This window comes from Phoxinus phoxinus, assembly GCF_949152265.1.
Source record: "Phoxinus phoxinus genome assembly, chromosome: 15".
NCBI lineage: Eukaryota > Metazoa > Chordata > Actinopteri > Cypriniformes > Leuciscidae > Phoxinus > Phoxinus phoxinus.
In genome coordinates this window covers 30,381,358-30,404,319 of record NC_136890.1, presented here as the reverse complement: position 1 = coordinate 30,404,319, position 22,962 = coordinate 30,381,358, and the positions used below count along the sequence as shown (strand labels likewise).

Sequence of the window (22,962 nt, the reverse complement as noted above, 5' to 3'; positions counted from 1 at the left end):
TTGGACAAACAGAAAATCCTTCCCTTAAACTAAATCATCTTACAAAGGGGTACTAATAGTTGTCTCTGCATATTTTAACATTGGAAAATGAAAATCACTGTCCATTCATATTCAGCTGTTTATCTGTCAGCAGCACTTCTGGACAGGGTGGTTTCCACCTTTGCACCCGTTCAAAACCTCAATTATATTGTGATTTCTCTGTAGTTTTGTGTTTTTGGCGGGTGGAGTGACTTTTAGCAATGAGGCGTATGTACAGCGCACAAAAGAGCTGACGCCTGCAGTCCAGCCCAACCCAGAATGATCTCAGAGCGGACAATTAACCGACCGGCTCGTTGACTCACCATCAGAATCTGCATCTTTTCACAACTTCAGAAACTTATAGTGGAGGAAATGAATGTAAACCAGTTATAAGTTGTCAGACGTGGAACATTGATCTGAAAAGGAATGAGATCACCTACACACACACACACACACACACACACACACACACACACACACACACACACACACACACACACACACACACACACACACACACACACACACACAAAATCCTTCCCATTGGCTTTGTATATTCAAATGAGTTTCCAATTTGCATCCGTATGATTCCAGCTGCTTGAATGAGCCCAGTCTCTTTAAAGCCCATGTGTTTCTCTTTGAGGTCTAATCCGCTCATAATTATCTTGTGTTTTCAATGCTCTTTCATTTCTCTCCTTCTGGATACATCTGCACTTCTCGTTCTGACTCTGTAATTTTCTTTTAAATAAACGTTTTATTTAAATATTTCAATTAGCCTTGGTACTAGCCTTACTAGTCCTCATACTTAGGGTTAGGGGTTTGTTAAACGACTAACCCCAACTCATTAATTTGTTGTTAAGCCGGGTGCACACTGTGTTATTTTGACCACGATTTGGCCGTCTGATCCTAGGCTAAAATCTGAAGTCTTTGATCGCTAGTTTGACATATTCACCGACAGCCGATTAATGACCGCTGCGATCAAATTTGACATCCGACGATATTCTGGCAGTGTCCGAAGATTTGACTCACAGTCCTGCAGTGTGACTTCTCCTACAACGACCATCAAATTGTCTTCGTTTTTCAAGACAAGCCATGATCAAAATTAACGTTAGAGATTTCTTTGTAGCCACCGTTTCAATCCCTTGTGTAATGCAGCTCACTGTCACCGAACACGTCTCTAGTCGCGTTTCCATTACAGATTTGCGCAAAACTTTTGCGATTTTTTTCTAAATATCGACACATATCAAACTATTGCGAAATGACGCAGTTTCCCTTAACCGGTGTTATGTAACTTATATAAATTGGTGTTTTTGCAAAATTGAGCGTATTTTCAATTCGCAATTTCAATTTGCGCAATTTGAAGGGTAATGGTAATGGTAATGAAGGGTAACCAACTAGAACCACCAGAAACACCCTAGCAACGCATTTGTTTGAGTGCCGAAATCGAGTTGCAATGACAAGGTCACTGCATTCATGCGCTCAACCTGACAATTAGGGCTGAGCAATATATCGAAATTATCGAAATATCGCAAATGTATATATCGCGATATGCATATCACAACAGCTTGCAATAACTGGGGTCATGAACAAAAGACAAAGTTTTGTATCTTTAATCAGGATATATTTAATTCATACAGTGAAAACTAAGCAATGTTTTATTTTTAAATTTTATGATTCAGTATCTTTTATTAAATAAAGCTAATGTAGGATAACCTGAAGCCCTGAGGTTTACACTGATGTTATAATAACACTTCTTACGCTACAGTAAAACACTGATGTTCACTTTCACAAGTTATAAGGATGTTTTCTTGTCATAAAAAGAATGTGAAACACATGTAGGTTATATCATTTTAAATATATTTTAAAGTTAATTTAAGTTTATTTTACACACTTTTAGCATTATCGTATCGCATATCGAATATCACATTATTTAATGAGTTATCGCATATCGCATTTTTCTTCAATATCACACAGCCCTACTGACAATGCTCATCACTGCAACCTTTCATGCCACAATCTAAATATAATGCTGTAGATTTAAATATAATGCTATAATTAACACTTTTCACGATTTGTTCACCTTGAGAGCTGTAATAGTAAAAACATGGTAAAAGTTTTCAAGAGAGTTCCACATGTAATACTAGGCTAGCTATTTCATATGCAGAGATGTCAGCCAATCACAGCAGTGGGCGTTTACACTGAAGTCTCAGACACGCCCCTTCAAACTGAGCGTTCAAATCAGAGGGCTAAAATCAGGGTAGGAAAAATGCCTTTTATTTCTAAATTATGACAGTTTTTGATGTAAAAATCATACTTGCATTATGAGTGCACCCCAGTTAACTTTATAAAATAATGCAATTCATGACCCCTTTAATAATGAATTATTACCCTGTTTAATATACCTTAGCGACGACAACACCTTGTGGCAGCAAGTTTTGTGCAGTCAATTACATTTTCTTGACAAAATCTAAAAAATAATTATTTACATTTTTACTTTATTTCTATTTAACAAAAAAAAAAAAAAAAAACATTTTTGCTGCTTTTCCTGTGTCCTACTTGTTGCTGAAGTAGCAATGCGCTCTGCTCTATTGATTCATTGCTCAAATTTTCACTACCGAGTTCAAAGACATCAAAGAAAGCAGTAAATTTTCTTCAGGCATCAGGAGCCCATAAAAAAAAAAAGGTTGCCGCACACACGGTGTTCAGATCCCGAGCAGCTCTTGCATTCTGAATCGTCGTTATGAAAGATTAGACTATTGATGGTTCGGATAAATTTCTCAATCCCTGTGTGGTCTTCAGCAGTGCAGTGCTCACCACCGCTGCCAGAATCGCGTCTCTGAAGGCGTCTTCCTTGTGTTGTTATCTAGAATGCTTATTTAATACGACGCTTTGGCTCTGGATCAATGTGGACCAGATTTCAGAGGCAGGGCTTTTGTTGTCGATGCCTCCGGTGTGGCTCGCTGTAACGTGCCGCCCAGCAGTAGATGGATGTTGTAGATGCCCTTAGACGAATGTTTGTGCAGCATGTGTCTTCCAGATGTACAGGTAGTTGTTGCGGTCTGTTCCCCATGGGACTGCATTTCCTACCCATCATCTGACTTGAAAGAGTTTTATGTGCATAGAGGTCCTTGGATGTGAGATTAAAGCGTCACTTATCGCCCGTGCCCTAACAATAGGACTATGATTAGGTTTTTATGTGGGGGATGTAATTGTGATGGTGCACTTGTTATTTGTTGTTTTTACAAGCACGCTAAAAAAACGTGTTCAGCGCGGATTAAAATCAGGAAAATGAAGCCAGGATGCCTGTGTGCCATGTTTTTTTCTTTTCTTGAGGCAACCAGCATGAATCACAGTTAATAGATGTTTGCTAAATGTAAAATTATTGAATTAGCTATAATGGCACACACTATTATTCTTTCCCTGATTAGGGATTAGTTTTAAATGGTCATAATTGACTTTTTATTATTATAGCATTTTAGAATGTTATTAAAGATTTATTTCCCTCAAAACTATCATAATTTAGTTATTTTTGACCCTTTATCACCCTCTTTATGATCATTAAAACATTAAAACCAGACTTGCTACTGTACCTTTAAGACTTCTGCAAAAGTTTGTGGTCAATAAGATTTTTTAATGTTTTTTTAAGGAACCTCTTATGCTCACTAGCAAGATGGTGAAATATTATTGCAGTTTAAAATAACTGTTTTCTATTTGAATAAATTTTTAAACAATTAGTAAGTTATTCCTGTGATGCAAAGCTGAATTTTCAGCATCATTACTCCAGTCTTCAATGTCACATAATCCTTCAGAAATTATTCTAATATGTTGATTTGCTGCTCAAGAAACATATCTCATGTTATGAGAAATAGCAGTCTTTAATGAATATAAAGTTAAAAATTTGAAATAGTTTTTTTTGTAACATTATGAATATTTTTACTATCACTTTTGATCAATATAATTGCTGCATAAAATTTATTTATTTTTTAAAAATCATACCGACCCCAAACTTTTGAACAGTATTGCAAATGTGGACGGTCATAAGTTAATGAGCTCATAGTTGTTAAGCAATCACTTGTTGCTTAGTTTGCATTGATGATCTGGGTGGACTGTGAGGACATTTGCTAACTGTGCTAATGGAAAGAAATACATTGTTGCATGTTTCGACTTTGCTGATCCGGCAGAATGATGAAACCAGCATCATGACCAAACATGACACTTCAGCATGAATGCAGCTGGTCCTGATTGTGCCAGCACACTGAGGGCTTTGGCTCTCTTCACACTAAATGTGGGCACCTCACACCATTTCTGCATGTCCAACATGCTTCACTTATCATTTCTGTTTATGTTAATAAACATGCCTCGTGTGCATCATCTGGAAAGCATTGTTTTCTGTTTTAATCATATATTTGTGTGCACATCTCTTAAAGGGCTTTCAGTAAAACTTGGCTGCCTATGCAGTAGAAAGGTGAAAATGTTTTGAAATCGGTATTGTATTCCCTTTTGCCAAATTGACCCCATAATGCACTGGGCAGGTTGCCGCCCAAGGCCACTCCCATCAGTCTGCTATGGATACACTTACCAGAGTCAAATACTGCCTTGCTTTTGTAGGAAATACTTCTTAGCAAACTTTTAGTCATAATGGTGTCGATTTATATTGTTCCCGTGTGCAAGAATTCAAAGGCCTGGATTCACAGACAGGATTTAGATTAGGCCAGGATTCGGCCTTAGTTCAATTAAGGCATTTAAGTAGGTTTTTATTTTATTTTCGGTTTCCAGTGAAGGATACAGTGCCTTGTAGGCAGCGGCTAAAGGCTGCGAAGAATCGTAAATATGGAGAAAACGCTGTGACGGAAAATCTAAATTGTAGTCGACATTTGTATAGTCAAATGCAAATATAGTCTGACTCTGTCTGAAAATTTTGCATCACAGGAAAAAAATTACAAAACAGTTGTGCTGATTAATATTTTTGTGAAAACTGTGAAATAATTATTTTCAGGATTCTTTGATGAATATAACAGCTTTTACTTGAAATAAAAATCTTTTGTAACATTATAAATGCCTTTACAAAAAAAAAAAAAGCCTAAACCCAAAATGTTTGACCGACACTGTATGTGTAAGCTGCATTATGAGATCGCCATCCAAGCAGTGCCCGGCTGCAGAAGATCTGACCCGTGAAATGTCTCAAAATATTGTCACCTTCTATAACTCCACCAACATTCCTGTTTTGTAATGCGTGATCTTTGCTTTAGGTTGTGATGGAGATTGTGAAATGGGGGGTGCTGGTTCATGTGTTGAGTCCATCTGCTGTCTGCAGCCGTCCTGACTCCGCTCAGCCGGAGCTGTTGTTGCTGCCAGTCAGAGGAAATGTGGCCTTTGCTCAGCCTGCTGAGAGGAGACGGACGGGGGTGGAGGCACAACAGATTTTTCAGAGTAGTGAGGAAGAGAAGGATATGGGAACTCATCAAGGTGCTGGTGTGGTGAGAAGCAAAGAGCATCAAGGTGTGCACCAACTGTTTCCTTTCGAGACCCCTGGGAGACCCCTCTGACTGGTTGAGTTGTACATGACCAGGAACCTCAGCAGATGTTGCGTGATGTAACCATCTCAGTAAATGATCAACGGCCCGTGTTTCCTTTATAAACTGGGCCAAAAGTTCAGCATGACCGGAAGGTTCACTGGCATCACCTGACCTGCGCATAAAGGCCAAGACCTGATTCATGCTTGAGTACAACAGAGACAAATGACCACATGGGATTCGGAAGTTGGTTTGCTTTCTTTTCACTGCACTTTCATGTTCATTATGGAGGAAACTCCCAGGCTCTCAAGGCAAGATGTAGTCACTAGCGCTGTGAATTTGGTCTCGGAGAGACTTGCTGGCAATTAAACATAGAAACATGCGCTCTGGCCAAAGTGACAACAGTTTACTGCATACATACAGCATTGTCCTGGAACATAAAACCAAACCAAAGTAAACGTGATTCTGAGTTTCTGCAGTGGTGATTTGTACAACAGATCAAATCAGTAGAGAGCTAACTGGAATTTGATTGGTTTTGTACCGCTTATAGTTGAAGTGTGTAATTTTCTTGGATGTTAATACATAATAACTGAGGATAATTTTTTTTTTTAAGTATGCATTTTTGACTTCATATGACTATATATATATATATATATATATATATATATATATATATATATATATATATATATAAAATGAATTACATTTTTTTTAAATATATATCTTTTTAAATTATAATCAGTTATATTTAAAACAATCAGTTCCAATCAGTATCAATCATTATTTTTGCAGTTCCATTTGGTGCCACTAGAGATTTTAAAACAAAAAACTTCACCATTAAGTTGCATGTTGCTTGAACAAAATAACATACTTGTTTTACCAAACCAACTCTGTCTTGCTCAAAAAGAGAAATGTTGATAATTTTGGATCTTGGGAAAATGCTGTCTGCGGTGGAAACCTCCAAACTTCTAGGAATGTGTTAGTCTTCATATGTTCTTTTCTGTTTTGTTTATTGTTGGTTTGTTTTTATTCTGGTCAAAGCTATTTATGTCTTGATGAGCAATAGACACCATTTAGACCTTCACTCTTAACTTACTTGTGGGTAAGGACATTCTTCAGCTGATGCCATTTGGCCCCCATTGACCTTCATATGGAAGAGCAATGCCACACATGCATCTGTTTAGCACCATTATCTGAATCAGGATGACTTCAGGCGAAAGTTAGGACTGCCAGATGTTGGTGCTCTCATTTTCTTTAATTATACATGGAGAAAATGACAGTTTGTCTATCATTTTAAGATGTTTTTTTTTTGCAGAAAATTTGAGTGATGTTTGTCCATGCAAATCTCACTTCCACCATGTTAGGGTGTTGTAGTTTGTAGCCAGGGGTTGCTAGGGTGTTTGGAGTCTTTTTAAGTATGTTGCTAGGGCTTTCTGAGTGGTTGCTGGGTAGTTGCTCACTGGCCCAAAAGAGCCAATCCCCAAGTCTCTGTGATTTTCCTGGTTTAGAAAAACTTGTTTTGACTGAGTGTAGTTGTCTTTTGAGTGACCCATATAGTGTGACTGCATTTAGTTTTGCAGTGAAGAAAGCTAGATGGTTTCGGTGCAGTCCGGTGATGTGGAAACGCAGCGGTGTCCACACTTCCTCGTTAGTGTGGGATTAATTAACGGAGGCACGGAACAGTAGAGAACACGTCTGTCAGATACCATTGAGATCAGAGAGGTCACAGAGAGTCCAGGGAGCCAAAAAACCTGCTGACCCCCAACTTCAGCGCTTTCTGCAAGAAGGAAAGATTACAGAGAGTGTTCCCAGAGGAGACAATTCTGCAGTCCTGAGAAAAAAATGGCCATTCTGCTTCAGTTTGAAATTGTTGATGTTATGTGAAACATCAAGGTCATGATTGTAAGGATCAGAGAAAAAGAAAAAAGAGGGGAAAAACAGAAAGAATGATGTGCTGTCTGTTACAGCTTATCATGGCACAACCATCAATTCATTAACATATATATAGATATAGATATATATAGATATAGTCATGTGAAAAAGGAAGTACACCCTCTAACCGTAATTTATATGGTTTCACGTATTTAAAAAATCATCTGGTCCTTAGCAGGTCTTACAGTTAGGTAAAAACAACCTCAGATAAACAACAACACGTGACATACTACAGTGTGTCATTATTTATTTAACAAATCCTAGGCCAAAATCTTTAAGTCATGTGTGACAAACTAAGTACACCGTTTTTTTTTTTTTTGAAATTAAGTAGCAGTCAGATGCTGCTAATCATTCAGATGTGTGTTAACACAATGCCAAGGGAGGAAGACATCAACGATCTTAGAGAAGCAATTGTTGCTGCCATCAATCTGGTAAGGTTAAGGCCATTTCCAAACAATCTGAAGTTATTGTACATTATTCCATTATTCTATAATAGGGAAGATTATTCACAAGTGGAAAACATTCAAGACATTCAAGTTTCCAATCTTCCCAGGAGTGGACGTCCCGGCAAATTTACCCCAAGGTCAGACCGTGCACCGCTCAGAGAAACTGCACAAAACCCAAGAACTACATCTGAGACTATACAGGCCGTAGTTATGTTAAAGTTCATGGCAGTACAATTAGGTCCTGTTTACACGAGAACGCTCGCGGGTGAAAACGTAAAAATATTTTATCAGATGTGCCTTTCGTTTACACGGCGACAGCGTTTTTGGGGCTTAAAAACGCAAAAAAGTGAAACCACCCTCCAGAGTGGAAATCTTAAAAACACTCCACCGGCGCTTCCGTCTAAAGGGTAAAAACGCAAAAGTAATAGGGAGAGAAGTAGAATGAAAGTTGTACCAGAGAATGTCTAATAAGGGGAGAAGGTTCACTCTCGCTACACTTCCGGCTTCTGACTGGTTGCAGTTCCACTCTGATTCCATATGAGGGCGCTCACAGGACGAGTGCAGAATGAATGGAGGTCTATGGAGCTATACCCCTCAAAATCCACTTTTCTCAAGATATAATTTTTTGTCTAGTAATTTGAATGTTGTATTCGAAAGGAGATGCAAAGAAATTGCACATTGCTGGGTGTTAGATTTTTTAGAGTCACTTATTTGCTTTAAAAAGTCTTTCAAAATGTCAATGACGTCATACACATTGTACGACCAGAGATACTGCTTTACGGCAATCCTTCAGTCACTGTGGTGCTTTCGCGCTCTGCACTTTCTTTTCTCTCGAGGCATCGCCAGCACAGCTGACACAGGTAAATACACGTGCTAGAAGAGTTTCTGCTAGAATACATTCTGTTCCCGCTTCAGATACCACGATGCCATCAAGCGGTATCTCTGGTCGTAACCAGTCCTTCACTGACCAATCAGCGTTCATTAGCAGAATGCTAGCGTGTTATGGGCAACAACAACTCAACCTGTAAGAAATCGAAAGGACATAAGTACTCGTTCATTAAATTTTAGACCTATAACCCATGTTGAACTTGCCAAACCTACAATCAAATCTGAGATTTCTCAACGGCAATCGGCTGAAAGGGACACATTTAGCCGTCTAGCCCCATAGACTCCCATTCATTTTGCACTCAGGGGCGATCGCCCCCAGTGGAACTCTGGTGGAACTACAACCAAAATTCGGTACAATAGGACTTAATAGGGAGTGAACAGGCTCTCCGTAGACGGGCTCTGGTTGTACGCAGGCGTGGGGACTTGGTGTTGTTGTGTGGCAGTGCTTCACATTGCCACCTAGCTGCCTGGAGTGCACACTACATCGAATTTCACTTTTTTTCGAATTTCTTTTGCGTCACCATATGCACACAGATTTCCCCCCCATAACGCTCATCTAAACGCAGAATAAAAAGTGATAACGCAACACCACTTTTGCGTTTTCTCCTCAGATCGTTTCTTAGAAAAAAACTGAACAAGTATGGCTTGTTTGGAAGGGCTGCCAGGAGAAAGCCTCGAAACCTGCAAACCACAAGACTTTCGGAACGATGTATTTTGGACAGACGAGACCAAAGTGGAAATGTTTGGCCAGCACAGAAAACCAAACGCATCAATATCAGCACAAACAGCTCATAGCAACTGTGCATCCCGCTGATGGAGGGGTGATGTTTTGGGCTTGTTTTGCAGCCACAGGATCAAGGCATCTTGCAATCACTGAGTCCACCATGAACTCCTCTGTATACCAAAGTATTCTAGAGTCAAATGTGTGGCCGTCTGCCCGACAGCTAAAGCTTGTCCGAAATTGGGTCATGCAACAGGACAATGATCCCAAGAACACCAGCAAATCTACACCAGAATGGCTGAAAAAGAAAAGAATCAAGGTTGTACTGGCCCAATTAAAGTCCAGGCCTCAACAACCCGACTGAAATGTTGGGGCGGGACCTTAAGACAGCTGTGCATAAACAAATGTCCTCAAACCTCGATGAACTAAAGCAACATTGTAAAGAAGAGCAGGCCTAAATTCCTCCACAATGATGTGAGAGACTGATAGTAATTTAGAAAACGATTGCTAAAGGTGGTTCTACAGTACAAGCAATTAAATCATAGGGTGTACTCAGTTTGTCACCCATGTCATCTCCATTTTGTCTTTATTTTTGTTAAATAAATAATGACACAGTGTAATATGTCACGTGCTGTTGCTCATCTGAGGTTGTATTTACCTAATATTAAGACCTGCTTACGACCAGATGATTTTTTACATAATCTAATACGACTAATACTTTAACCAAAAATTCAAAGATAGTGTACTTTCTTTTTCACATGACTGTATACACACACATGTATATCACAGAAATAAATAGCAAAATATATATATTTTTTTTTGTTTTTTAAATGCTTTACTATATTTTTGATCAAATAAATTCTGTCTTGGTGAGCATAAGAGACTTTTTAACATTTAAAAATGTCTTCTCTTTGTGTGTGTGTGTGTGTGTGTGCGTGTGTGTGTACAGAATATATATATATATACACATATAAAATAGAATCAAAGATATAAATTTGTGGAAAAAATATGCTACGAAATGCCACAAAAGTGTATAATATGGTCCCTTTACATGTTAAGGATTAGGCAACACGTTTACAGAGAAAATAAGAGGAATGAATGCGGGAAGGCTATAAAAAATGGACAGATTGTGCTTTCATGAACATCTGAACAGAAGTGATAATACAGGCTCCGACATGAGAGAGTGGAATGCTGGCAAGCCTTGTGAGGACCGCAGAACATTTGTCATGACATTTGGTGAATCTCTCTCTCTCTCTCTCTCTCACTTACACACAAACACATGCACAGCTTGTCTAGTGCATATTTATAGTCCCTAAATTAATGCTGGTTTGCAAAATCTGAATTTATCCTAGATTTTTATATTTTACACAGACAATGTGAGCAGTGTTTGGTTGTGCAGAAGTTCTTAACCTGATAAGTTGTGTGTGGTTGTCAGGGCGTTGCTATGTGTTTACAATACAGATTCAAGGGTGTTCTGGCAGTATGATAGGGGGTGGCCTTAACACTCTACAATAATGAGCAATAGTAATAGATATTTTTTCTTTAGCAAACACCACTAAAGAATATTGCTGTTCCTCAGTTAAATAATTCCCACTCAAGGCATACACACAAAATAAAAGGATCGAGGCCTAGTTGAGTTGCGTTAGAAGTGTGTTGAAACTTATGGTAAGTGGCGTGACATTTCTGAAATACGTTCAAAGCGGTGGACCAATCACAACGCACTGGTCTAGCCGTCCAATCAGAGCAGATTGTGTTTTTCGGAAGGAGGGGCTTCATAGAGACAGGAACTAAACAAAATGTTTCTGACAGACTGGGAAGTGAGGTGCTGCAACAATGGAGAATATGGGGAAAATTATGTGTTTTTGAACGTTCAAACCAATTTTTTCAGCAGACCCCAAAATAAAAATTAAGACTTTAAAAATATGGCCTCTTTCAATAGGGAAATGAGATCAACATATGCTGCTGTTATGAGAAATAACTTGGAATGGTCAAATATTGTGAAAAGGTTTCATCAAAACATTTGGTGAATAGGTGAACGCTACAGTGAAAGCTTCAAAATTGGCAAACGTTGCTGGAAGACTCGAGTGGTTCTTCAACATCTCCTCGATGCAGGGCACCAGCAGGATCAGGGATCTTATCAAGCTCAAACTGACAACAGCGTGACTCCATTAGCTGAAACCCAACACTAGGCAAACCGAGACAGGCAAAGACGCTGTGTTTGCTCTAGCAACATGCACATATTTGTGTTACGTTTATCGGCCCACTCGCTTTTATTTGTCCTCCCTTGACCCTCGAGTGTGTGTGACGGGCACGATTAGGTCATGACAACACACAATACCTGCACTGTTCTATTGTTTTTTTTTAATTACGTTGTGTGCTTCACTCATCTGCTACCATTTTCTCCAAGTTATTTCTGCATATGACTCTATTGATCCTTCTTTATAATTAGAACCTTCTACATTTTTCTGAGACACCCATCATTCATGCGCTCTCAATGAGAGAGCCGCTCCGGGCCGTCCAGAGAGAGCCGCCCATCTCATGCAGCCGAGATAATAACTACTTCCTGATGGTTGTGCTTGAAAAACTGCATTGTGAAGAATAGATCACCACTGGGCGTTAAAGCTGAAAACATTTGGGTTTTTTGACGTTTATTTAGGTTGCAGACAGGAAACAGCGTGAGATGCAGTTTTTGAGGTTTTTCGACCTCTCTCCTCATTGTGCTCCTTGTTTACGGCTGATCCTAGGAAATGACTCGTGCCCTGCGAGAGTGTTTTTGTGCGTGAGGATTTCTGCCCGTATTGTTTTTATGGGTCAGTCTGAGCCTCCCATTTCTGTTTCCCGCACTGGTTTCCTGCTTCACGAGCCACTTCCTGCACACCACAGTCCACTTCCTGTCCGGAGTTCCCACAGGCAATTACATGTGAATTTGATGGGGGAAAAATCAGATGTGAATGTGACTTGGGCCAACTATACCATCTTGAAAGTGCAAATAAACTAAAAATAAAATCTCAAATTGACCTCATATATTTCTACTATTGAAGGAGTGTTGTTTTAGTATCATTTAGTATTTATTATTATGTTGAATATATGTATATATTTTATTTTTTTGTCATTTTGCTATGTGCTTTTTTCATTTTTATCATTTTCTTTTAATTATTTCTATTTAGATTTTATTTAATTTTTGTTTTACTTTTATTTAAACTTACTTTATTTAAGTTGCCAAGACAGCATTTCTAATTTTCCTGTAGGTTTTTAAGTTTATACATTTGTATAAACAAAATATAAATACATATTTATGTATTTATGTATTTATTATAAATAAATACAATGAATTCAAAATAAAAATACTATAATAAGATATAATTAATACTAAAATAACATTTAAATGAATGAAAATGATTTTTAATACTATTTTTAGTTAACAATAACAGCAATTTACTGAAAGCTCTAAAAACATCTCATATCTTTTCATTTGTACACCAGAGAAAGCTATAAAATCTTAGGTTTCCCTCCATTGATTTATATTTATGCATTTAGCAGATGCTTTTATCCAAAGCCAAAGCGACTTACAAAAGAAGAAAAGCAATTTGCCAAAGAGCCAACAATATTCATAATATAAAATGGCAGGCTTATTAGACAACTAATAAACCTTGAAAAATCACACTGAAATCTCTTTAATATCTCAATTGTTTCTCATAGATTTGAGAGACGTCTCTTTCTCTGATTGTTCTCATGTGAAAAAGTCTTCAAGAGAAAGTCTCATTAATGTCTCAAACTGATCCGTTTGGCTAAGACAAAAGCTTGCAATCAAAATCTCACTATGAACTCACTTCTCATCCAATTTCTCCAGGAGGACCATATAATCTGAGTTGCTATCCATTTCATGCACACCAGTCACATCTCCTAAACCTCGCCTGTTCCATCAGTTATATAAGCGATTGATCTGAGACTGTCTTCAAAGCCGCCTCTCAGTCAGACTCAGAGCTCTTGTGTGTGGGGCGTCTCCAGTGTCTCATATATGGTTTGTTTTGTGTTTCAGGGCATAAAGTCCGTGAAGCGTTGTGCAGCAGCACAGTGGCTCCCCCCTCAGGCCAGTCTCAGAACTGCAGCAACACCCAGCAGCTTCTGCTTCATGGCCACAAGTCCCAATCTCTGCAGGACATATGACTGGTACTAAACCGTGAGAAGGTAAGAAACGTGTGAGCTATTTACACGCTTGTCTGATCTGAGTAGAATCCAGCTAAGTCTTCTGCCAGAGACATTCGTCATTGTAATGTTTGGTTTGTTTTTCTTGTCTCTCTGTAGGTAAACTAACAATCAGGAGGCAGTGAGGTGATGCAAAAGACGTATGACATGGAGGTCAAAAGTCACCTGATAACAGGCCCTGGTGAGCGCCTCCATGTGCCTGTGTGTGTTTTTTTTTGTCTGTTATTGTGGCGACCAAATATCCTCTCAAGACCTTTCAAGGAGAACATCTTCATAAAGGGTCTAAATCTTATTAAATGTTTTGCGATGCAAGAAATGACATGCTTCACCTTTACATCTTATTTTACAAGTAAAAAGGACAAACGCTGTCCAATTTGGGAATGTCAGGATACTAGTAACCCATAATCAGATTTTTTGACCAGTGCTTTTCCATGTCTTTCCCAGTCATTCTTGATTACTGGATAAGGATTTAAACTATTTAAGATTTAAGAAATACGTAGGTTTAAACTATGTAGGTTTTCTTTAATTTGATGTATTACTATTCTAGCATTTGTAATCATAATAAAAAAAAACTGTCAAGACTTTCCTGACTAGGGGAAAATTTAGGAACCTAAAAAAACTATATATATATATATTGGCTATATACTGTATATATATAATTTAAAATATACCGGTAGTTCTGAAAATTAGAACCTTTACACTAGTTAAAAAAATAATAATAATACTTTTATTCAACAAGGATGTATTAAATGGATCAAAAGTGACTGTAAATACATTTATAATGTATTTAAAAAATGCTGTTCTTTTGAACTTTCTGTTCATCAAAGAATCCTGAAAAATCAACTTTGATAATAACAAAAGAAATATTACTTGAGCAGCAAATCTGCATATTAGAATGATTTCTGAAGGATCACGTGTCACTGAAGACTGGAGTAATGATGCAAAATATATTATAGACAATTCTTTTACATTTTAATAATATATCACAATATATCATAATATAAAAAATATTTATTTTTGTTCAAATAAAAGAGACTTCTTTCAAAAACATAAAAATCATACCCAACCCAAACTTTTGAACTCTAGTGTAAAACAATTCAAATGAGTCAGTCTGAGGTAACATGACGTGTGTGTGTGTGTGTGTGTGTGTGTGTGTGTTTGCAGAGCTGCAGGACAGTAAGCAGCACGCGGAGCGGATGGTGGAGCTGCAGGAGCGTAGGAGAAGTCTGCAGTCGCTGCTCAACACTCGATTAGCAGAACTCAAACGTGTGTGTCTGCAGGAGGCGGTCAGTGTCTCATCCTTTTAAAGTCCAATTACATCCCTGAATTTAATTCGAATTGAGGGAACCAACAGGATGCAGAATTGACGTTCAAATTAGAATTTAATTATGTAGATATTTAGAACTTGTTCTAGTTTCATAGAACGAAGCTCTCAGAAAGTTCAACACGATAAACTTTGTATTTCTCCCTGGTGTCACTGCTGAACCACACAGCTGCCAGATCATGTGACGCCGGCACAAGCCCATCTGATCTTTGCTCATACTTGTGTCTCAACAAGCTTGGCATTTAAAATGCTTGTTTTACACATTTAACGTTAACTGATGTGCTTCATGTCTTAAAGGAATAGTTCACCCCAAGATTTTGTCATGTTATACTCACCCTCAAGTTATTCCAAACCTGTATGTATTTCTTTCTTCTGCTGAACACAGAATAAGATATTTTGAAGAATGTTGACAGTTGACAGCAGCCATTGACATCCATAGGGAATAAAATACTATGGCTTTGATTACCCACATTCTTCAGTTGGAACAACATAATAAATGAGTAAATGATAACATAATTTTCATTTTTGGATTAAAAATCAATGTAAAGGAGTAGAAAAGAGGATTTTTCTTTCTCTTTTGAAATAATGTGCATAATGTGACACTCAAACATTCATAACGCAAAACTCCCTCCAGAGATTGCTTATGAAAATTAAGCTGATAATACGTGTCATTCCAAAATTGTTGTGGTTATGATGTCACATCCATGACCATATTAACAGTGTCTTACTAGAAATAACATTATTTATTTCACACTCATAAATGTTAGCCAATCATAATAGAGCACATGTACATATAGAACATATAGCAGCAAAACAACCTGTTTAATTCTACAGATGAAATTAGATTAAACAATAATTTAAGTAAAAATATAAGTAATGAAATGTTTGTGAATTAAAATAAATGAATATAAATATAAATAAATATAACATTCTACAAAAGTAAACATGGCTGCTTTAATATATTAAAAATAATAATGAAACAAAGTCATCTCGTTCATGTTTGCTCGTCATACATTTTGTAGGAAATGACGGGTGAAGTTCCTCATGAGTATCCTCTGGAAACCGGAGAGAAAGTCCCGCATGTGCGGCGCAGGGCTGGCGTGTCCCGCAGCAGCTCCAAACAAAACACGAAAAATGAGGTGTGTGGATTTGAGATGATATGGGTGGCCACTAAATTGATATTGGAGACATGATGGATAAACATCATAAGTTGCTCAATGTTTGTGCTGGCTTAGGAAGAGGACGCCTATCAGCGCAAGACAAAGAAAACTCTGTTCAGCGGCGCCCTCCGCAGGCACGTGGATTCAGAGCAGCATCCGTCTCACAGCAAACGAACCGTTCACAGAGGATGCCACACAGGTGGGTTTGGGGAATATTCACAGGAAATAAAACACCACTTCATGCCTGAAATTTGTGTCTGGGAAAATCTTACTCATATATACAGTATATGCAGAAAGATGTTTTAATGTTTTTGAAAGAAGCATCTTCTGCTCACCAAGGCTGCATTTATATGATCAAAAATACAGTAAAAACAATAATGTTGTGAAATATCATTACAAATTAAAACAAGTGTTTAAATGTAATTTTATTCCTGTGATCCAAAGCTGAATTTTCCAGTCACTAGTCACATGATCCTTTAGAAATCATTCTGGACATTTCTGATATTTATCAATGTTATTTTATCAATATTTTTTTAGAAACCACAAAACATTTTGTTTTAGGATTGTTTGATGAACAGAAATTTGCAAAGAACAGCATTCATTTGAAATATTTTTGTAATATTATAAATCTCTTTACTGTAAGTTTTGATCCCAAACTTTTGAACGGCATGGCCTAAAAAATATTTGGACATTTTAAGCACATTTAAAAAATGTCATTAATCAAACCAAGTATCCAAATACTTTTTGAGGTGACTGTATATATAATTATTATAATTATTATAATACTTTTTTTAACTAAAGTATAGCATGTCAACTGCCCATTGAGAATTATCTTTTTTTTTGTCCTTTTTTCATTCATTTTCATTCATTTCTCTTTTATTCTTTTCATGAAAATGCATTGTTTGTACTAATCACATACAATTCATTTAAATTTTTCCTTTACATTTCCATGATCTGAAAGGAGCAGATGGAAGAATAATATTCTTATAAACCCAGTCCATTAAACCCAGTAAACACATACAAATGGATTATTTATACTAGCTGCTCAACTAATTAACAAATCGATAATGTTTGTCTCTGCTCGGTCCATGATCAAACTGAGCAAACCAGCTGTGATCAAACTGACATACAGTCATGATTATAGATTAGACTGAGCTAATGGCTGATTGAACTGTGCTGAGGTAACAGAGACTGGTTAACAGATCAAACTAAAGACTCAGAGATCAGTTTCAAGATAATCATATTAACAATTATTCTGATATTACAGTACATGTGGTGCTTAACTCATGTAAATCTGGTTAATGACCTGATCAGACTTGGCTTGTGAGTGGTTTACTACGGGTCAGACCAGTTCAGTGTCAGACTGGTGGTCTGGCTTTGGACCGTGGGAAAAGTTGATTATGCTTGCATGTTTGTGTATGTGGTATTAGTTTAGAAGGGAAAGTTGTCTCTTGTGTGCAAACATGGAAAACAGTCCACCTTAAATGAGATACACGAGACATTGTGCAACAGGAAGTGTTGAGTAACCGGCCTGTTTCCGGCCATTATTACTAAAATGATGATGAACAAACACACACTTTTTTTTTCTGTTTTTTTTTTGTTTGTTTATTGCAACAATTGAATCTTTGTCTTTTACATATACTAATTATCACATTAGAGTCAAACCTCTTTAAATAATAAATAGTTAAAAATGCAAGTTAAAATCATTAATACATATCTCTACAATTTTATAAATAAAACAAAAAAATTAGAAAAATAGAACTTTTATCCACATTTTTAGCTTCGAGGACATCTAGGATAAAGGTTTTGTCAGATTTAGCTGACTTTCTTCATGTCTAGCACATAAAATGACCATTGGACAATATTACACCCTCATCCATTATCAGCAGCACAGAGCCAATACAGTGTGTTAATGTGATCATGTAATGTGTGTATAAGTTCCGTTATGTAATGTGTGAATGTTTATATCCTCAGATAACGCGGTGAAGTCAGAGAGCAGCTCCACGTCAGATTCCACCAATCAGGACACCGGTGAGCTATGGCACGGATCAGCGCTTTACATTAGCAGGATAATGAATGCGAGAGAGATAAGAAGCACTATTACAATGGCAGGATGAGTTTAGTGGATGGAGAGTCCCGCGGGGGTCATTAGAGTCTTCACATCAATGAGTCAAAAAGCCTGTTATTAACACTCACTGAACTAATCCTCTCCCTGTGGCATTTCTCATTCTCACACATTCTCTCTCTCTCTCTCTCTCTCTCTCTCTCTCTCTCTCTCTCAGTTTTCAGTTTCGATTAAGAAATGTGATTAAATGATTTATATACAATATTGCCAAAGCATCAGTACAAATAACAAAAAAAAAATCACAGTAAAAAGTTGTCAATAATAGCAATAAAGACTAAACAAATTAGTTAATAGTGAAAAGTCATTGATTGTGCTTATTTTCTGAGGGTATGGCAATCAGATATGAATTTTGCTGTAATCTATACATAACAACTCTCCTTTATTCGCCCTTTGTGTCCTTGAAATGTCATCTAATAAGAAAGTTGATACAAATATCAAACCAAGTGCACACATCTAGCTTGTACAGCATTTGATCACAGATCACACTTGCTTTGTTTTGTTATTTAATGAAATTTTATTACCGGTATAAGAACATCTTTGTTACACACATTAACCTCTTCAATATTCTGGTCTGTAATAAAAAAAAGAAAGAAAATAAATTACTATTCAGCAAAGATGCATTAAATTGATCAAAATTGACAGTAAAGACATTTATAAGATTTCTATTTCAAATAAATGCTGTTCTTTTGAACTTTCTATTCATCAAGGAATCCTGAAAAAAGAACCACGGTTTCCACAAAAACTGTTTTCAACACTGATATAATAATGAGAAACATTTCTTGTGCATCAAATCAGCATATTAGAATGATTTCTGAAGGATCATGTGACACCGAAGACTGGAGATAAATTGCATTTTAAAATATATTCAAATAGAAAACTGGTATTTTAAATTGAATAAATATTTCACAATATTACTATATTTTGAATATAAAATATATGCAGCCTTGGTGAGTATAAGAGACTCTTTCAGAAATCATACCGACTCCAAACCTTTGAACGGCAGTATGTCTTGAAAGTGTATAACTATGAAACTGTTTCAACCCCTGAAGTCTCTCTCTCTCTCTCTCTCTCCCTCAGAAGACGCCTCTGACGGCCTGTCACCCTCACGTCCCCGGCTGGTCTCGGGGAGTCCAGACAACAGGTTCTCTCGAAAGCTCTCCCCCGTGGAGATCTATTACGAGATAAAAACTCGCCGCAACTCTGTGGCCAGCTCTGCCAGGTACTCGCTCAGCTCAATTTGCTTTCATGCTCAGCATGAGAAAGTAGGAACAGCTGTTTTTCCACTTTATGTAGATCCAAAGGTGAATCCGCATTGAAAAGCTGATCTGGAATCACCTCATTTAGATGGGGAAAAATGTATGTGGTTTGTAATTTATAGCCGATTCTAGAACAAAGGCTCTTTGCTACTCATGGTTATTTTGGCAAAAATCTAAAAGACATTGTAAATTGTAACCCCAGCAGTAACTATATTCATCATGTGACTATTAAAATATCACTGTATAATAAAAATAAATGGTTGCACTTTATTTAATAGTATGTGTACTTACATGTACTTATAGTCTACTTACCTAAGCAAATACTGGGTAATATAAGGTAACTACATGGGTTAAGGTTAGGTTTGGGTGTTGCTTCAGGGTTACCTAGTTATTACCTAGTTATTGTAATTACTGTAATAAGTACATAGTATGTACACGGGGAACAGGATTGTAAAATAAAGTGCTACCAAAATAATAAAGCTACAATTTAGAATCAAAACATAACTTCATCATCAGTTTTATAAATAGGTCTTTGTCACCATATAACATAGATCAAGTTTGTTAACTGTGTGCTGCTAGATTTATAACAAGAAGATGTAACTAGACTTTGTTTTTTTTCCCAGCCCGAGTCACACTCTTCCAAGAAGTGTGTCGAATCTGGAAGGTAGAAGTGTACCAGCAACTCCGCTCCTGTCCCGCAATGGAATAACAGGAGTGCACATCAGGTTACAAATGCGCAAAACACACACGCAAAACACACACACAAAACACACTGTGCAGATCAGCTTGCATGCTGACACTAAAGCTAATTATAGTTAAAATGCCCTGAATTGATAATGGCACAAACATTTTGATTAAATTACTTATTTGCAATAAGGTGTAATGAAGTAATGGATGTCTAAAGAGGTTGAGCGTAAAGCCCCATTATTTCCTACTCAATCCAATTACACATACAGAGCAGCTTGTTGTGCCGCAGTGCGGGAGATACTGATATCAGCATGTTTGGATACTGGTGTGTGTGTGGCTGTCATTTCATCAGAGAGACACTTGGGGAGCTTAAACGGATAGCCACCCCGAAATGAAAATTCTGTCATTATTTACTCGACCTTCATGTCTTTCCAAAATCTGTATGCATTTCTTTCTTTAAAACAAAAAAAGATAATTTGAAGAATGTTGGTAAAGTTTCGGTTCCATTGACTTCCATTGTATTTTTTTGTCCATATAATGGAAGTCAATGGGAATTGAAACTGTTTGGTTACCAACATTCTTCTGAATATCTTTTCTTATGTTCCACAGAACAAAGAAAGTCATATAGGTTTGGAACGACATGAGGGTGAGTAAATAATGACAGACTTTTCATTTGGGGTGAACTGTCCCTTTAAAAAAAAGCTGTTTTGTTGAATTTATGTATTAATTAGTAGTTCATAACCATCACATCACTCAATCGTGTGTCTTGTTTAGTAGTGTAATGAGCGTTTAGACTGATTTTTGCTGGTCAGACTACAAATCAGGCAAAAAATAAAATGAAAAATCAAATAAATGTGCACTGAACGAAGGACCAAGCAATATTGTAAGAAACCACTTAGCTTTGTCCTAGCAACCACTTGAACACAATGGCAACCACATTGCAAAACTTTGGCAATGAGTTTTGCCAAGGCAAGCATCACTTTTTTTCTAAAGTTTGGTGTCAGTAAGATTTTTTATGTTTTTGAAAGTCTCTTACCCTTTTTGACAGACCTAAAAAACATAGAATATTTTTTTTTAAATTATAATATTATAAACGTCTTTACTGTGAATTTTGAGCAATTTAATGCATCCTTGCTGAAAGTAGTCATTTATTTGGGAAAAAAATCATACTGACCCCAAACTTTGAAATGGTAGTGAATGTATTTTAATGTGTTGTTTATGTGCGCAGGTCAGAATCATCTAGCGGCACTGCTGCCGTGAAGCAGTGGTCAGACAATCCCGAGGCGTCCCAGCAGGTGCCTCTGCAGTCTCAGGAGGGGTCCTACGAGCAAGGGCACAGGCGAAGCAATAGCTCCGAGACGTTACTCGACCGGCACGCCTCTGCGGTGGAGGAGGGAGGTCAAAGGTTAGGCATGCCTGTTCGAAACGGCCCGTACAAGAGCTCAGAAGCAATCATGGACACAACTTTAAAACAGGCACAGCGGAGCAGCCCCGAACGGCAGGTAAACGGACACACCGAACTGGCCCGCGTTCGCTCGGCTGTGGGAGGTCGAGGAACGAACGGAGGTGGCGGTTACAACGAGATCCTCATAGATTACGTGTGGGGAAAACAGCAGAAGATGCAAGCTCAGCAAAGACTGCAGGTCCAAAACAGTGCAAAAACCCGGCCGTGGCCCGAAGGTCCCAATGCTCCACCACCTCCCTACAGGAACGGCTTCCCCCAGTCGCAGCAGCTCATCCTGGGCAACGGCCCTCCGGCCTACAGCCCGCTAATGCTGAGAGGGAAACCCGGCGAGCCTCGGAGGGTCAAAGTGACGCGCACCAAATCCTGCGGGCCGTTCGTTCCCCTACAGCAACACCAGCAAGAGTCTATCCTGCTCTCTGCCTACACTGAAACCAACACCGCCAATGGCACCGCCGTGAACGCACTGCATAACCAGCACATCGACCACCCCCACAGACCACCACACTACCCAACCGAGTCGTCCGCACCCACGACCCCCGACGACCCCACACGCAGCCTGCACAAGGCCTTGGCGCTGGAGGGCTTGAGAGACTGGTATCTGAGGAACGCACTGGGACAGGCGGCCAATGGAGGGAAGGGCAAAGAGGGGACGCAGACTCAGCGCAGGCGAACCACGTCCTCTCTGCACACCTCGCAACCCCATCCGCCCCTAAAACACCAGCCACAGTCCTTTCAAACGGACACGTCCTTTCCACAGATGCCTCAGTCGGCCACGTTTCATGGCCACCCTCTACACGGCAGGTAATTGCAGACTGAATTACAATCTACATTCATATGATACATGAACCATCAGTCAAGAAACCCTTGTTTTCGAAAAGGTAAATATATATATATTAGGTATCATGACTTTTACAGCATTTATTTATCTTGGTCAATGTTCTTTTCTGCATTTACTAATGCATTTTCACAAAGTTTTTGAATGTATTTTTTATTATAGTGAGGTAAACAATAGTGTATTTTTTTTTATTAAAATTTTTATGTTTTTGAAAAAAGTCGTATAAAATAATTAATAATTATTTAAAAAAACAGTTATATTGTGAAATATTATTACGAATTAAAATAACTGGTTTCTATTTTGATATATTTTAAAATGTAATTTATTCCTGTGATGCAAAGCTGAATTGTCACATGATAATTTTCTGCATATTCACATTTCAAGCT

General features: G+C 37.9%; 1 protein-coding gene across 3 annotated transcripts in view; it reads left to right on the top strand.

Moving 5' to 3' along the window:
• ccdc120a (coiled-coil domain containing 120a) overlaps nucleotides 1–22,962 on the top strand; it is a 32,368-nt gene that overhangs the window by 4,900 nt on the left and 4,506 nt on the right. Inside the window, exons 2-10 of one of the 3 annotated variants that reach the window (XR_013800598.1) lie at nucleotides 13,558–13,706; nucleotides 13,824–13,905; nucleotides 14,889–15,010; nucleotides 16,071–16,187; nucleotides 16,284–16,407; nucleotides 18,183–18,239; nucleotides 19,411–19,552; nucleotides 20,213–20,314; nucleotides 21,505–22,619. Coding sequence is in view for 2 of the 3 variants with exons in the window: in XM_079638808.1 (XP_079494934.1) it covers nucleotides 13,854–13,905; nucleotides 14,889–15,010; nucleotides 16,071–16,187; nucleotides 16,284–16,407; nucleotides 18,183–18,239; nucleotides 19,411–19,552; nucleotides 20,213–20,314; nucleotides 21,505–22,542 (1,754 nt within the window). In the remaining variant the exon portion in view is untranslated. Of the gene's footprint in view, nucleotides 1–13,557; nucleotides 13,707–13,823; nucleotides 13,926–14,888; nucleotides 15,011–16,070; nucleotides 16,188–16,283; nucleotides 16,408–18,182; nucleotides 18,240–19,410; nucleotides 19,553–20,212; nucleotides 20,315–21,504; nucleotides 22,620–22,962 lie in introns of all 3 variants that reach the window. The other 2 variants (XM_079638808.1, XM_079638809.1) reach the window with 2 other exon arrangements.